At 40.6% G+C, this 18,569-nt stretch overlaps 1 protein-coding gene across 1 annotated transcript in view; it reads left to right on the plus strand.

The window, feature by feature from the left end:
* Window positions 1–7,358: 7,358 nt before the first annotated feature.
* LOC124150365 (receptor-type tyrosine-protein phosphatase epsilon-like) overlaps window positions 7,359–18,569 on the plus strand; it is a 41,418-nt gene continuing 30,207 nt past the window's right edge. Inside the window, exons 1-2 of the mRNA XM_048382165.1 lie at window positions 7,359–7,401; window positions 9,093–9,305. Coding sequence (XP_048238122.1) covers window positions 7,359–7,401; window positions 9,093–9,305 — 256 coding nt within the window. The remainder of the gene's footprint in view (window positions 7,402–9,092; window positions 9,306–18,569) is intronic.

Here is an 18,569-nt window from a genome sequence, read left to right on the forward strand (position 1 = left end):
ATTTCCTCGATATGTTTATTCCAACGACAGTCTTCTTGCAAGATGTAACCAAGATGTTTGTGGTATTGACTTACTGTTATATAAGTATTTTTACATTTAGTAGTGTCCTCCTTGACCTCGAGGATCCTCATTTACGTATTCATCAGAATCTTGTAGCCTTGATACGGGTACATTTTTGAGTGAGTGAGTTTGAGTTTAATGCCGCTTCGAACAGTTTTCAAGTTATATCATGACGTGTCAGCTTAATGTGTGAGGAGAGCCTGAAGGGATGCAGATCTGAGACGTTTACCACTTTGGTGAAATCCACAAGCACGGATATGGTCAGGGCGAACCGGGAATCGAACCCACGATCATAGGTTTCTGGCGTGCCCAAGGGAGGCAACTCTTCACAGGGATCTGCAGAGCCTCAGACGACTGGGCCACACATGTCGAGCTGCCATCTCCCCTCATGATTTTGAAGTAGCAAACATTTGTCGTGTGAATGTAAGCTACATGTATCAATGTAGATAATATTCAATGTGTTCACATTTATGAAGCATGTATTGCTATTGTTGATCATTTTTATGTGTACATATCTGTCATAACATTTTCCTGTTCCACTTGTCACAAAATGGCTATTGTTCCTGTCACTGATATATGAGGCCGATTTTCTCCATTGCAACCTTTCAATGCATACTTTGCATTAGATGTATATGATAGGTCACAATCGTATCAGGCTTTCTCAATGCAATATACCCTTTGACACAATATCACCTGTTGTCACTTGTTGAATGTGCATCACATGCATGATTCTCTCTTGTCGCTAGTTTCCTCTTTCGTATAACGGCTACACAGTCTGTTCATAACTATTTTAGATACATTCGCACAGAGATTCTGCTCGGATGATATCTGATATCACGTGATCTTCTTATTGTTCTTAGTGCAGCATATTCCCTAAGCAAGGGAGTTAACTGGCTACACAAGTCCCGTTTCCACCATTGCCGAACTTATTCAGTTAAGTGGCTCGATCATAGCGCCACCAGTGTCTATTACAATCAATGGCCAATATATGTCACTCCTATTGACCAATCTGATTCCACCTCACATATCGCTTGCATTTGTTTCCAGCAAAGAAGATCTACTAACTGTTAAAAAACCGGGTCTTACCTCAAAAAGTGCATCAAATCACTTCAGCACCTTGATTAAAAACAAAAGATTTGGAAAATATCTGTCAACGCAGTCGCGTTGTTTATGAACCGGATGTCGATTTTGTTACAAGATTTTGATTGGACGATGTTGTAAGACGTGTTCGTCCAGCCGGAAAATAACTCCATAATACCAGCCTAGTGCGGCAAGGATGGAAATTAGGGTAGGAAAGCTGGTTTGCATTGGTTTATAAATTAAACTGAAAACTGTCAATAGCGATATTAACATTGCTCACTCAGTACAAAAGCTTGTTTTACAATGAGCTATACACAGCTATATATTGCGAGCTACACACAGATGGATCAAATGGTAATGCGACTGTTAACCTTTACGGGCAGCTTCGATTGTATACTCCCCAGGGAGCTGAGAATGCACACTGGCCCATTGACTGGGGTAATAATAGTTTTGTTTGCGGCATGAGCATTCACTTGTTAAATGGAATGTGGAGCATCATAAATGCTGTAGAGATGTGATGTGATGTGATGACATTTCACCAACTCAACACCTACAAGGCTTCTTTGAAAATTGGGACGGTCTGGTAGCCTAGTGGTTAAAGCGTTCGCTCGCCACGCCGAAGACCTGGGTTCGATTCGATTGTTAAATGTGATGCGTATCAGCGACGTTATCCCACATGACACCTATACATATTGTAGTATCCTCAGTGTTATCCCCGCCGATAAGGGACAAAAGCCAAGCAATCATCAATATTTTTAGTTTGATACAAAATAGTTTGGGGTGATTTACATCCTCTTTAACCCAACATGGCGGCCTCCTGTGGGTTGTGTTGTGCAGTACTGGGATTAGCTTGCTGTGTGTGTCTTGTTCTGAGTGAGTATGTTCAACTGTGAAGTTGTTGTTTTTTTCATACGGGAATATGAGCTCTACATACATACAAGAAAACTACTACAACTATCTCTGTATTTATGGATTTATCAAAATGGCTGAATCCATCGTTTTGCTCTGAGAAACTTCGGCCACATACTACGGGTCTGTGGATGAATGTCTATGAGATATAATCGTTGTCAACCGGGCATATGGTGTGCTGTACCCAGTGTGTGAGCCTATGTACCCCTAACCTCACACCAAACACCCCTCGAGATCGGTTGACAACTTATAATGACACCATACGTACATTTACTACATAGACTCTTTGGGGATTCTTGGCACACTAGGTCCTCCATATCACACGACTCTCGACTATTGAGGATTGCGTGGTTACAACTTCAAAAGGGGAGACATTTGATCTCTGGGGTGTTTGGGGTGGGGTGGATGCAGAAAACTATGTATTGTCAGCCCCAAATACCCCTCACCCCACACCCCACCCCCCACCTGTAAAGGTGATAGTGAATTATTCGGAATGTCTAGTACACAATTTCTGGAATGATTCAACCAGGCCTTCGATGGCAAACCTAGTAAACTGTTGTAAGCAAAATGTGTCTTTCCATGACGTTTGAATGAAATATACATGCGCTGAAGTGCCTGAGCTAATGGAAGTACCACATGTTCACACCCAACAATCTAGAAAAACATGCTTGTCGAAAGAGGCGACTTCCGGGATCGAGTGGTCTCGCTTGCTGACTTAGTTGATGCATGTCATGACATTCCAGTTTCATAGATCGATGTTCATGGCGTCAATCACTGGATTATCTGGTCCAGACTCGATTATTTACAGACCGCCATTATATAGCTGGAATATTGCTGTGTGAAGTGTTAAACAATAAATAAACAAACAAACAAACAGACAAACCAACCAACAAACATTCAATCAAACAATCAAACAAACAAACAAACAAACCCAACTAAACAATCCAATGGATTTCTACACTAAACGCATGCATTGTGATTTGACAGTAACATGTGTACAATAACCTTTACACTCATTAGTGTCACAGTTCAACATTGCCTGACATGGTGTATGATAATATATATCAGCGCAAGTGTCATTCAAAATATGAATAGGTTGTTCTTCTTCTTGTATGAAGGGGCGGTCGGGTAGCCTAGTGGATAAAGCGTTCGCTCGTCACGCTGAAGACCCGGGTTCGATTCCCGAAATGGGTACAATGTGTGAAGCCCATTTCTGGTGTCCCCCGCCGTGATATTGCTTGAATATTGCTAAAAGCGGCGTAAAATCATACTCACTCACTCACTCTACTTGTATGACAACATTTCGTTCTTACTAGTACGCCTCAAAAGCAGTATTGTATTTTCTCACCAGGTACCTGCCATACAGGACAGTTCGGAGACTCCTGTAGCTATTCCTGTCACTGTGAAGGAGGGGCCGTGTGTAACTCCACCACAGGAGAATGTCCTGGGGCCTGTGCACTAGGGAGGGATGGGAGGAACGGCACTTGTCAAAGAGGCAAGTAATCGTATTTCGTTCCCTTTATGTCAAGCAATATTCCTGCAGCCCCAGCCATTGGTGTTTACATTTAATTCATAAAATTTTGAGATACAATCGACATACTCTTTTTACCAAGATTTCAAGAGCGTCATACATGTACGACTCTTCCACAAACGTTGGTTGATCAAATTTAAAACATTCAAGGCCTCAGTAAAGCTTTCAAAACGTTTTATGGGAGACATGACATTTCCGAATTTGATGCATCAATGACAAAAATGATGTCCGATGCAATTTCCTATTTTTTTCAGGTGAACAATTGACTTGCCATGCATGTGTTTGTGACGGGTGTCACCGGTTAGGTAGGATACGCTGCTCACCTTTTCGCGAACACCGGTTGTCATCACTATTGGATAGTGATTCATAGATATATGCTCATGATAATAAAGTAGAAAACGTACAATCGAGATTTCGTATGAATATGTAAAGGGTTATGTCGCTTTTATTTGCTTGACTTTGTTGATTTCTCCTTCGCAAGGGATGAGTGACCTCTTTATCACAAGGGATATAATAATTACTATTTAAAGTTAATGGCATTAACAGATACATTTTTATTAAATATAATGTATATGATTAGTAGAATATAGTTATTAACTGACATTTTCAGTCTCTGTACCCTTAAAACAAGATGGTAGAAGTAGCATAAACACTTTTCTTACCCAAGTAGTGAAGATACAGGTGACAAGATACTAAATCCGTACGTCACACTTGTGTCGTACAAGGTTGACCTTGTTTTATTCGTTTTGATTCGATACCCGTGACCTCTGTCACACCGGGACTACTTTTTTCAATCATAAATTATCGCGAGACGTCATTCATTTTGCAAGAACTGAAACAATCTCATGTGAGTGAGAGATATTGACAAAGACTTTATTAAACCAAACACGCGCGACTACCGTTCAATACATCGGGGGTCCCAATGAGCGTGACGCACCCGACTACTTTCGCAACTTACAATTTGATTTAACGTAAAAGGGTAAGCGTGGTGAAATGAAGCCAGTTTAAAATATCTGAACAGATATCTAGACTTACTTGGAATGATCCGGTTGTGCCATCAGTGTCCCCTTTCGAAGCGTATTTTGTGGCACTGTTTCGGGAGTTGTTTGTTTACGAGTGCACAACCAGATCACTCAAAGTGAACATCTCCGATACAAATCATTCGCAAACTCCGTAGAAATGTGTCTGATTTCTGATTATATGTCCCAAAATATCCCAAAGGCAAACAATACCATTCCCTATCTCTAGCGTAAAACGCTGAGTAGATCACGGTTGTCTTTTCTTATTCTGGTGGTGACCTTGTCCTTCGTTCGAAGCTGATTTTCACGTCTTTAGTATAGGGTGGTACAGTAAACATAAATGTCTTTGGCGAACACTCTGATTTCCCTCTTCCAAAATGGTACGGACATGATATAAATTCAGCTGATAGATTAAGGAAACCGAACCATTTTGAATGCACAGACGGGACACCGGCAGTGCGAGTGACCGACTGTTGGTCCAATATTCAAAGCGTCGCTGACGTGACTTTTCAAATTTTCTTCTGCTTACTAACAACACGGCTCTTGAATTCTCATAAGTTGAAGAAATTCTTCCAAAAGGATCTCGAGCGTCGGTGCTGTGATGTTTGCAAGCACAACTGCAGGCGCATGTTGGTAATGCGAATGCATAGAAATGTCAACAATGCCCATATTTGGGCATATATCAATATTCATCCACAACCAGATTTTGCAACCGGTTTCAGTTTGCCCTGTCAACGAACACAAGTTGCTATGTATTTACACTTACATACATATTTATCGTGGGTAATTAATAAAATACCACACTCATTCACTTTTGATACCATTTTTACGAAACTCGTGAACTTTCTATTGTGTAGCATAGAAAGTCCACTCGTTTCGTAAAGATGGTATGTTACAACCCTTAATATAAAAAAATCTCTTAATGTAAAAATATATTTTAGATTATGGGTTGCGGGTTCACCCTTGTTACAACTCTTAATGTAAAACAAATTGTAACATTTTAGCCATTTTAGCATTCAAACCATGTTTGTACAATTGCTTCCATAGATGTCGTCACGGCCAGCTGATCTATTATGTTTCTAGGCACTGTTGCTTTCAAAAAGTTCAGATTCTAAAAAAAGTTCGGATTGTGGATTCTAATATGTCAATTGTCAGCTCTTGCACATAGCCATGACCTGTCACGATGTCCTACACCTAACCAAGATTATCCTGAATACCCGTTGATTCAGAATTCAGTGACGAGCAATAGTCCCCCAGTCTTGTATAACATAGGGTTGGGTCGTTGTGGTTATCCAGACACACGTTTTATGATGTCCCAGAAACTTTTAGAGTCTACCGCTGCAACATTTTCTAGGTCACTCCTTTCACATTGTGCAAACTGGTCCTTCTTGATTCCACACAATTATCTGTATTCATTGCAAACATTGTTTTACTTAATAAGGTATGTGTTATCTTTAGACATTCATCATCATTGGGGAACATGTCACTCGATCCCAAACCATAATCTATCACACTACACCCTAAATGCCCAATAGGAGGCACGGGTGGCCCAGTCGTCTTAGGCACCGCGATTCGCTATGCAGAGTTGCGTCCCTTACGCCAGAAACCTATGATTGTAGGTTCGAATCCCGGTTCGCCCCGATAATGTTTCTAGGTTTGTCAGCACCATACCCGTACTCATTTGTTTCACCGAAGTGGTAAACGTCTGATACCTGCATCACTTCTGGCTTTCCATGCTCATGATGTCGACCACTGGATTGTCTACATTTACAGACCACCGGCATGTAACTGCAATTTAGCTGAGTGCTGCGTTAAACAACATGCAAACAAACAGACAAACAAACCCAAGTGCAATGATTGAAACAGCTGGGTCCTCTTCCAGTGTACTCATTAGAAAATACAACAAAATATCTTCTCCATTTTGTCTATCTTTGTTATTATTCGTCGATATCTCCGGCTGGATATATGTGGCTGGATATACAGATAATGTAGCTCTACTGACACCAAACATACTTTTATCCAACAGAATGGTAATAGCATTTTATCTGTATCGAAAATCAATAACACGTCTTACCAGTGAATCTTTTATCAAGGGTATTCTCCCGAATACCCCCCGAACTTGGACCTTTTTGTGGCTGGTAAACAAAAAAGTTTATATTCTGGAAAAAATGTCACTAAAGTAATTTTCTAGCGACTGTTTTTCAAATAAAGCAACAATGTCATGTTCAGATACAATTGAAACAAAGCCAATGTCGGACAGTTTGGTGGTTAAATCTTCTATTTTACTTGCAATGTAGTTTGTTATGCTTTTGCATAACCTACGACCTTGACGGCAGCACCCGCTCCTGATCCACAGTTGACGATGTTCCACTTGAGTCGCGATCTGCGAATGGAGCAGACAGTTGATGATCATCACCTTCCAGAGTAGAAGCTGGCGTGTCCTCAATAACGAGCCTGCCATTCTTATTATAGACCCTCTTGTTCTCAGGTCTGAGCAAAGTCAGTTTCTCACGCTGTCAATCATTACGAATACTTCCAAGAAACTGAGCAAAAACAATAAAAAACGTGAACAAAGCAAAATATATCCTATATTTCCTTATATATGAACAATATTAGCCCTTAATGTAAAAAAAATATTTTTACATGCTTAAATATTAATTCTCGAAAAGGTCAGGTCAAACACATGACCTCGTGGAGTGACAAAACATTAGACGTTCGTACCTTCCAAGTAGAGAAATACCAAATATCATCTTAACGATATGCTAGCTAAGGACATAAGTTATGGACAGCTCAAAGTAACAGGTATCTGTATTTGAATAAGTAAGACTAATAAACAAGTAGATGTACTGAACAACAAAAGTTCCTAAGACATTGAATAAGATTTAATGCAAAGTTATGTTTTTACCAAATCTGAAACAACTTCGGATAAAAGACTCCTTGTAAGTGTTCAAATGGTTTAATTTGCCATACTGACTTCAGAAAATGCGTGATTTCATAAAAAAAACATGAACATGCCAAAATGTCAATTTACAAATCAATAGCGTGTGTGTCCACCTCTGGTTGCAATGCAAGCAACACATCTTCGTCTCATGGAATGGACCAGGCGTCGCACTAAGTCCTGTGGGATATCTATCCATATCTGCTGGAGCATGTTTCGAAGTTCCTAGAGTGTCTGTGGAACACGTGGCTGACGTCGAAGGTACCGATCCATCTCATCCCACATGTGCTCGATTTGTGAGAGATCAGGGGAGCGAGCCGGCCAGGGGATGACATTCATGTTGTTTTGTTGAAGAGAATCCTGAACAAGTCGAGCAATATGAGGCCGGGCGTTGTCATGTTGAAAGGTACGCCCTGGGCCATGACGATGCAAAAACGGTTGAACAACAGGTCCGATGATCTCGTCGCGGTAGCGCTGTCCATAGAGATTTCCCTCTACCACTATCAAACGGGTCCTCTGTCTTGCTGTAATCCCACCCCATACAATAACGCTGCCGCCCCCGAAACGATCTTCTTCCATGACACAATGATTGACATAACGTTCACCTCGACGTCGGTACACTCGAATCCGTCCATCGCTGTGGCTGAGGTGAAAACGAGACTCGTCAGTGAATAGAACTTGTCCCCACTGCATGGCCATCCAGCGTAGACACTGTCTGCACCACTGTAGACGTGCTTGACGGTGGTTTCCTGTCAAAATGGGACGTCTGGCGGGTCTTCTGGCAACAATCCCTGCACATCTGAGGCGACGACGTATGGTTTGTGAAGATATTCGTCGAAGGCCAGGGATGCTTCTTGCAGTCACTGTTGCTGGCTGGAATCGATTTCGTAGGTGTATTGTTCGAATCCAGTTGTCTTGTCGATTATTGGTTACGCGTGGCCTGCCACTCCGAGGATGGTCTCTGACTGCATTCGTCTGTTGCCAACGTTGCCTTAAACACCAAAAGGTGTTTCTGTGGATGTTAAATAGTCTTGCAACATCACGTTGACTCGATCCTGCTTCAAGCATACCAATGGCTCGCAGACGCTCATTTTCGGACAGGCGTGGCATTTCGTAATGTTGAATAATTGCGTACTTTTGTTGTTTTTCTGAGTGGTTGTTGTCAGCACGATGCTAAACGATGCATATGGAATCCCGTTAACGCGCATGTTTTTATGCATGCTTTTCTGTAGCAGTTGCGTTTTTGAGACTTGATTCCATACATGTACTACAATATTGAAAACAAAACTTTACTTGTTTGAAAAATACACTAAAATATTGGTGTCACAGGAACTTTTGTTGTTGAGTATAGTATTTAACACAAGAATGACAAGTATTTGCTAATGCATTTTATATATATTTCAGTTTCACAAATATTTTCTTGAAACATTTTATGAAAACGGAAACAATAATCTGAACTTATTTTTGACACATTATTGATTGGACCGGACATAATCTACCAGCACTTCTGGGCGATTGAGTTTGAGTAATGATTATCGATATGTCCTACTTGCAGAGAACGTGGCCTTCAACAAGACAGCCACCTCTACATCCGGAACACTTAAGGATTACAGCTGGACTCCAGACAAGGCTGTGGACGGGGACAGGAACCAGGTCATGGAGTCCGGCTCCTGCTTCCACTCTGCTGTCAACTACTCGAGTATGTGGAGGGTGGACCTGGGACAGCAGTACAGGATACATCATGTTACAGTCTACCACAGGAATGCTCGTATGCTGCATGTTTATGTTTGATTCGAATCTTTTGACGTACTGAATACATAAAAAAGATCCGTGTCTATGGTCTTAGTCAAAGTGATATTTTTTAATTATTCTTTTATTCATTGACGTTACATGTTTGATTTCTTCGTGGAACTGTTTAATTGACAAATTGTGCTCTCAAACGTTGATGCGTCAGGCCCATACTAAAACATCCTCCCATCCTCCACAAAAGACAAACCTGGGTCGAAACTCAATCTCGTGCATGAATATTTATGAACTATAAATAACAAAATCTCAAATGTACCATTTCGAGTTTTACATTGGATGTTATCTGTCACTCGTCAAGACCTTATTTTGAAACATGTGCCGCAATGGGGCTCGAACCTTAGGTATGACATGACGGCGTGTGTCAGTTGGCCGGGGCTACAGTCACACAGCATTGTGTGAATTCATCTATTTTATCTGTGTAGCAAAGTGTATAATGATTAATGGTTAAGGATATGACTGACACTTTACCTTGCAGTGTATTCACTATAATGAGTGAGTATGGTTTTAGCAATACTCCAGTAATATCACCGCGGGGTACTACAGAAAAGGGCTTAACACATTTTGCCCATTTGGGGAATCGAACCCGGGTCTTCGGCGTAACGAGCGATCGCTTTTACCACCAGGCTACCCAAACCACCCAATATTCACTATAAACTGTATATGTTATAGTTGTCCCCTGAGAATTTAAGATAAGATCATATCTTTGTTTATTCATTTAAACTTAGCTAGTTTGTACAATTCTCAATGAGAGCTGAGATAAACGTTATATTGGAATCGATGGAATCATACAGTCAGTAAATAAACGTCATGTTGTTTATGACAAATGTGAAACCCTCCTGGAATAAGGTGTAACCTTGCAGTTGTAGTCAATGTCCATGAAATAAGCATATAGCATATTTAGTCATAGTCATATCTACGTGTTCGTGTGAACGTCCCGAATATGATATTGCATAGATACTAGGGAATGAACATTTATTTATTGTTAACTGATGAATAGCACATAGTTGTTATCTAATGGTGTGTTGGTAATTCTGTCTGCGCTGTTCCTGAGCAGCTACTTGAAGCGTTTTTATACAGAGAACTGACGCGATACGATTACAGCCCTGATGTTTACTCAGAATCACACGCTGGAGTGATAACATTCACTAACGTGCATTCTGTTCTGTAAAATATATCAAATATATCACATGTACAATAGCTATAACTGTTTTTTTAGATGCAGGACGTATGTAAAGGGAACAACATCACATACACAAAATATACTGAACCAAATTAAAAACTTCACAATTTTGACCAGTTATCATTGTGGGCCCTTATTGTGTATTTAAACAGTAATGGCCACGTATTGTCTTCAGATAACACCCGTTTTTGTGCAGGTGAATCGATCATGTGCACAGCACCATAGTGGCAAAAGTGGTTTTTCACGTGGAACTGGTCACGTGGCACATAATACCGAACGTGTTTTCAGCCATACTTATTAGCAGCCATTAACAAAAAAAGAATAACACAAGATAACAAAAGTCTCTACGGCCATTTGTCATGCCACGCCTTTCAAATGTGCAACGTGAACGTGCCATCGGCATGTTGCAGACGGGAACGTCCGTAGCTGAAGTCGCAGGGACGATGGGTTGTAGTCGACGAACTGTTTACAATAAACGGGTACCACCGCTGATCGCCCTAGGCCAGGTTGACCACGTCACATGCAGAGGATCGTCAGATTGTCTTACGTCACCCCCGTAACCGATTTTTGACGGCTACATCAACCAGAAATGAACTGTTTAGGGGTAGACTGAGTGCGCATACTGTTCGAAACCGTCTGAGAACTGCTCACCTTCAACCACGACGGCCATTCTGCGAGCCGAGTCTGACTCAATTACACAGACGTCAACGTCAATTGTGGCCACAGCGACACTTACGATGGACTAAGAGGAATTGGAATCAAGTCGTCTTCAGTGATGAAATCCCGAATTAATCTTCGATTTGCTGATGGTAGGGTAAGGGTGTGGAGGCGCCGTCATGAACGTTACGCCCAGTGTTGTGTACAGGAAGTTGACAGATTTCGAGGCGGAAGTGTCATGGGGTGAGGTGCTTTCTGTGGCAAAGCACGTTCCAGGCTTCTTGTCATCCGTGGCAAGCTCAACGCTGCTGCTTACCGCGACCAGGTACTGGCACCAGAACTTCTGCCTTTTTATGGCAGCACATGGACCCAGGTTGATCTTCCAACACGACAATGCCAGACCCCACACAGCAATTTTGACAAGGAATTTCCTTCAGAATGCGGGAGTCAACGTCATGGACTGGCCGTCAAGGTCTCCCGACCTAAATCCCATCGAACACGTCTTGGATGCTTTTGGCAGACGTCTGCGCACTCTCCAGAACCAACCACACAATTTGCAAGATCTTGGCACCATTTTGCAGCAACAATGGCGTCGTCCTCTCAATCATGTGTTCACAAGCATCACAAGGTCCATGCGGAGGCGTTGTATGGCAGTTGTCAACGCACAATGTGGCCATACAGGCTACTGAACTTGTGTGCCATCAGATTCTCGTGCTTGGGACTTATGATTTAAACTGTTGATGTTATTACCGAATACCGTAGGTGCTTGGAACAAATTATGGTTACCACCGTTAATTAAAATCCTACTTTGGACATTAATGATTAATAATTACCTTCTCTGATACATTTGTCCGTTGTATATCATGTATGGGATTACTTTTTAAAATGTGAAGTTTTTAATTTGACTCAGTATAATTAGTCATGGACTTCCTCCGAAGTCCGCGTCCATGTTAACACCCATGTCAACAGGGAGGGTACGCATTTCATTACTCTCATGTTGTTTAACAAATTTGAAAGAGGCGTCTTGCATGTACAGTTTATTGACCTACTGAGGCCTTCTCCCGAGTTCCCCTTATCGCGGACACCTGGTGTCATCGCGGATTTCCAAATAATTTGCACCGCGAATCTGTTTCGGCGGACAATGGAGACTGGTGTTGACGTTTTACACTTACCTGGCCACTGTCAGTTGTGGATATGGCGCATTCTGATTATTCATGTTTTTCTGTTATACTATGACAGTACATTTATGAGGATAGGCTGCAATTCTGTGAGCTTTTTAGAGTATGAACTTAATGAACTGAACGATAAATGTATACAATCACTTCGTAAATTAATTCTAAAGTATTACCGGAAACGTAATAAAGTCGTTTTCCCCAATGCAAATGCGATATTGCCCCGTTCAGAAATTAAACGGTCAGGACACTTCAACTACCTTTCTCTAAAAAAAGCTATCAGTTGTAAAATTTAGCAGTGCTTTCCGGTACACCTAGGTAAATACCTGCTTTGGTGATGATTTGTCGAAGTCAGTGACCTTTACATCGGTAACTGAGACCGACTATAGGGTATGGTCTGTAAACGTCTAGTGGTAGAGCGTCCACCCGGAGATTCCCGGCCGCATCATACCTAAAGGCATGAAAAAGGTATTTGTTGTTACCCTTTCTGGCGCTGGGCATTAAGTGTCTAACACTAGGACCGGTCGGCTCGGGGTCAGTATACCGTATTTGAGTGGGGTATTCACGTCAAGCTGCGACATTGTATCTCAATGGGTTAGCACTATAAAATCGGCATTTGTCCGGACTAGTACAAGCAGCCACACACGCACACACAAATGTGCATGCATGTCGCTATATAAGTGCACTAATCTTGGACGCGACGTTAAATCTAATATCACATCACGTCTAGTGTGTAAACATAACAAAAGCGGCAAATATCATTATTGTTACATCACTTTGATAAAGAATAATTAACTTTACATACATTCTTTATCATCATGCTCTGTAAAACGCGTGTATATGTGTATCATATTAGCAGCGTATTTCAGACTTGATGACGTATACAACGTTGTGAAATTGACAAGATGGGTATGGGCAGACGTGTTCCATTCAGAACGGAAAATCTTGTCAAAATAAATCGGATTTGGAATAGAGGCGCTGAAACCGCTTATCGGTTTTGATCTAGTATCTGAGAGAACAGCAAAGTCTTAGAAATTGATTAGGCTACTGTGTATAATATTGTCAACATACGGACCAGGGGTGCTGTTGTACATATTTGTGCTACGACTGTCGTAAGTCTATGTTCAGCTATTAGGCCAAAAGAATTAGACAAAAAAACTACCTGGAAGAAAAATAATAGAAAGCTGAATTGGTTTTTGAGACCTTCGGTAAGTCATGCCCCTAGCACACCCCAGACTCTTTCCTTCGGTCTATCCAAAGGGTCATGACAGCTGCTTCCTCGGGTCAATTCGCATATATGAAACGTGATTTTGTATATGGCGGAATGTACACTTCAGCGTTCGTCTCTGTGTATTTTTCAAAACATTCTAAACGACCTATCGGCGACGTTTCAGAATTATTATTAGTGATTTGATTCAAAAGAGATACCCTTGATCACTGATATGCTACTTTAGAAATTCAATTCTTAAAGTAAATATCTTATATTTAGAATTCTAAACACACCGTGAATGGTGATTTAGTAATGTGTCAAAAAAGGCGAGATTTGCAATGTACCTAATTTTCAGAGGTAACTTTCAGTAATTTTGCTTTCAAGTATATTAGATCTAGTGTGCGTATTTTGAATTTTGTTTGACTTCGAAGTGAGGCTTGAAGAGGAGGACATATATGTCGGTGTCGCATCAGGGAGTTTACACTCTGAAAAACCATAACGTTCAACACAGATGTAGGTGATCATTCGACTGAAGCACAAGCAACTTATCAATGACTTGCAACCAGGAAATTTTTTAAAGTAGGCCGTCATAATCTGACCTCAGGTCATCACCATGTTTGATACCAGTTATCTCAAATGGGTTCCCACCCACAGGTGTGTAAGAAGAGCAAAGCACTGCATATGCGGACTGGTTGACACCATCAACTGCAATAGATACAATGGACACATATCTCTACAAGATGTACTTCAAATCCATTCATCGAGCATCCTTATATTCATCTGGATTCAGGCTGGAATCTCTCTCTCAACATCAGTAGCTGCCAAATTCAATAGTCATAGAACATACCATGCTGTACAACAATGGCACAGAAATGAACTATCACCCACAGAGTGGGCGTGGCACCACAGAGAGGGACTGCTTGTTCCCAGCTTGTTCCCAATGGAACTGACTGATCTGTTGCTCCTCTGAAAGTCCTGAAGATGACATTGTGTGCGTGCAAGGAAGAGATGCTTAAGTGATGTAGCGACAAAGCGACTGGAGTGCACTTTCCTATGCACAGGATGTAGTGATTACAATTGTAAAAATGCCCCTGTCATAGAGATACAAAATGATGTTAATGGTTAAACTTGTGTTTCACTTCAATGACGTGCTGATTCTACTAATTATTTCATAATAGTGTTTCACACTGTACACATGCTGTTACCTACTTTGCAGCAGCTCATGAACAATATACTGACTCTGGACATAATTCCAGGGGACATAATATTCCTCCGGCTCTACAAGATGTATTGAAACAAGGGATCAGTTCTACTGTTTACCAGTTTGAATACAGTATTGCAAATTCTGAAATACCTTTGTTTCTTTCATAGATCCTTTTTAACATTACCCAACCTTATTATTACTGGGTATTCCCAAAAAAAAATTGTTAAATCATTCTTCAAATGCTTATAGAAAATTAAAAATAAAGTTTTGTTGGGAAACTTAAAAAAAGAGCTTTGATTTGATATATTACATGCTATCATGAATGTAAAACTGCAAAATTTCACATCCTTTTAAAAAATAATGGTGGCCATCTTGGAAACCTTGTTCTAGGGGCATCAGTATGACTTTCTGTGGTCTCCAGAAAAATTCAGCTTTCTACTCTTTTTATCCAGGTTATACCTAATGCTTTTGGACTTTATGGGATTGATTAATCTTTGAAAGTTTTTTTGGTGTTCAGGCTACGAGAATTACATTCTGTACTTCATGGCGAACTATATTCCTACAACATAACAGTTCCGTAAATATGGGGTCAATATTGAGAACTTTAAGAGCCTCCATAATTACCTTATGTTGATCTACATATAAATCTATAATTTGGAGTAAATAATTAACCATATTGTCAAGTAGGTTATGAAGTGAACAATTTGCAGAAATGTTGTTTATAAGATTATTGACATACACACCAAGACCAATTGCTTAAGACAAAGTCTGATTAAGAGAAAGTCTTCACTCCTATTATTTAGAGATATATGTAATTTATGAATGAAAGGCTAGACGCCAAAGATATGGCATCCTTTTAAGGATGATGCCCATCTCGATTGCCATTTTGTTTCGCATGAATATTACTGACGGTGCCTAAGTCTGCAGGAGAAAACAATATTAAGTCATTCTTTTCACATCAGCTTTTAACAATTTATCAGCTTTCTCATTTCCACGCAGTCCAACATAAGCAGGTATCCATGAAAATTCATTCATTAAAAAGGACGAGTATATTGGTAATTAAATCCTGCGTCGCTGAGGAAGACCCTTACTGAATTGCTTGTAAGTGCTGACATAATCACTGTATATCTGTGATCTGACATCATTCATTAACCATCAGATGGCGAAATTCCCTTCCACTGATGTACCTGCTGAACTAGAAATGAAGGAGACCAGTGAGACCGCCTCATCCGTTTCGTATTCAGATCTATGCATAAACATTCTGAGTGACAAAACACTCTCCACAAAACTGTTTAACAAGAGGGATGACTTCAACTTTCCAACAGTCAACTTCCCTTCATGTCGAGCAATATTGCAGCAGCTCCTGGCTATGGAGTTTACATTTTACATCTTCTGAGATACCATCGGGCATACTCTTTCTACCAATATTTCCAAGGGTCATACAACTCTTGCTCAGAAGTTGTTTTATCAAGGTGACAACATTCAAGGTCTCAGTAAAGATTTTCAAAGGTTTTACGGTAGACACGTGGAGGACATTTCCAAATTCGATGCATCAGAAACAAAACTGATGTTCGATCCAAATCTCTGTTTTGGCTTTTGCCGTGTGTTCCCATTTTATAAGGTGAATAATTGACTTTCCATTGTATGTGTTTGTAGTGAGTGCCATTGGTGGGGCAGGATGCGCTTGCCTTTTCGCAAACACCTTGTATCATCACTATGTGAGAGTGACTCAAAGACATATCGACTTATGGATATGGAAAGGGTTTTGTCCTTTTTATGGTAAAGCAACAGATTAGTCCATGTGCGTCTGACTCATGGACTAATCTGTTCTGCGCGCATTTGCTGGTCAGTCTTTACCAGATCATGTTTTTATTATTTTCCAAAGATTTACAATCCGGATGTATATTCCTCCTGCTCTGTGCTGTTTCAAATGTCAGTCCGTTGGGCATGTCTCTTATAAGTGGAGGAGCACTCTTCATGTTTGTGTATGAGTGCAATAAAAGTTCTCTTAAATGTAATACATGTGGTGAAGCTCAGTCTGCATAGGACAATCCAAGTCACGAACGAAGATGACATCCGGTTTTTAAACATCACGACGACTGCCGTGCAGATTTCGGTCGATTGCAGGATTTGCAAAACATGTGCACCGTCAACTTGGCGTTGACAGATATTTTCCAGGCCAGATCTTTTCATTATTTTAATCGAGGTGCTCAAGTGATTTGATGCACTAATGATTTGATCGTATTGACTGGGGGCCGCTGTTTTGTTTGAAGCAAATGCAAGCAACATGAGAGGTGGAATTGGTCAGTGGGAGTGACATATAAGGGCCATAACTCATATTAGCCATAGGTCGCGCTACGATCGAGCCTCTAAATTCCAGTCTAGTTCGGCAAGGGTGGAAACTGGACTTTTACAGTCAGTTAACTCCCTTGCCTTGGGGTGATGGCATTGCCAGACTTTGTTTTTAGATGTAACATCTGGAATACGACCGATTCGCATCATTCCTGAAGCCACCACTTTGAAGCCGTCCTCACAGCGCTATCTGATGTCAACCATTGCCGAGGAAAATGCCCCTTAAATTGACTGTATAAATAAAAAAAAGCTAATTATATTTTTAAGGTTTCGAATACACTGCAGCTCAAAGAAAATGAAATGCACAAAACAAAAAAGGAACATCCATAAACATCCAAGTGTGCTATATGATACTGCTATATGAGATATCGGCAGTCAAGACCGTACTCCTAAGGTATGGAGTAACGATCAACTTACGATTGCTTTATGTAACAGTACCCAGTGCTGTAGATTCTGGGCCTATCTCATCAGTTCTAAGGACAGTTCAGAGGAAGAAACGTAAGTCTGCAATTCGCAGATCTATACTCAAACTATATGCAAGGACGGTTCCGCCAACAGTGAAAGAAATAGTTTTAGATTTAGTTTTTGAGGCATAGTTTAATGATGATGACTATAATCGTGAAATGAATGGAACAACTTTCATGCATTGGTTTGAGCATCAACTACTGCAACAACTAAATAACCCAGGTCTGATTGTTCTGGACAATGCTAGTTACCATAATATGAAGATTCCTTAAGGTGTGGCTCCCAAAATGAGTTCAAGAAAAACTGTAATGCAAAACTGGCTTTATGAGCGAAGTAGCGTGATTCCATCGAAGGATACAAAACCAGTTTTGTATGAGAAGGTCGCATATTACAAAACGCCACCTGTTTATCAGACAGACAAGATTGCAGCTGATCTCGGGCACCCTGTACTTCAGTGGAAAATTGTGAAACAGTGTAATAGTGTACAATAGAGCTGATCTGGCCGAATTGTAAAAAAAGTGTTGCCGGAAAAAATACCTCATTTAAAATGTCAGAAGCTAAAATGTTGGTACAAGCTTCATTTGACCATCGTGTATGGCAAAATTCTGAAAGACATGTAATTGAGATTAAGCAACAGTATCGTCAATCAGAGGTTAAACGTAAGCAAAATCGATCCAGTAATTGTGAATCTTTCTTGATTAACGCGTCATAGTGTGTCATAGGAAATTTTGAGACAATGCCTGCGTGACATGCTCTGATCACCTGTGCTGTGCTTGTGCACAACGTCCCATTCACACGTAACGAGTGTCGTCAAATCTATAATTCGATTCGGTATTGTTCCTCTGTACTTGAACATGGTCAATTATCAAGACTGAACTTATCATTTTGCTCCGGTATATATTGATTTAGGTAAATGTTAAGAATTTTATGTAAGGTATGTTTGCTATAAATGGTTATGTATTTTTGTTTGATATATATGCTATCTT

This window comes from Haliotis rufescens, unplaced genomic scaffold (assembly GCF_023055435.1).
Source record: "Haliotis rufescens isolate VD_foot unplaced genomic scaffold, xgHalRufe1.0.p SCAF_4, whole genome shotgun sequence".
Taxonomy (NCBI): Eukaryota; Metazoa; Mollusca; class Gastropoda; order Lepetellida; family Haliotidae; genus Haliotis; species Haliotis rufescens.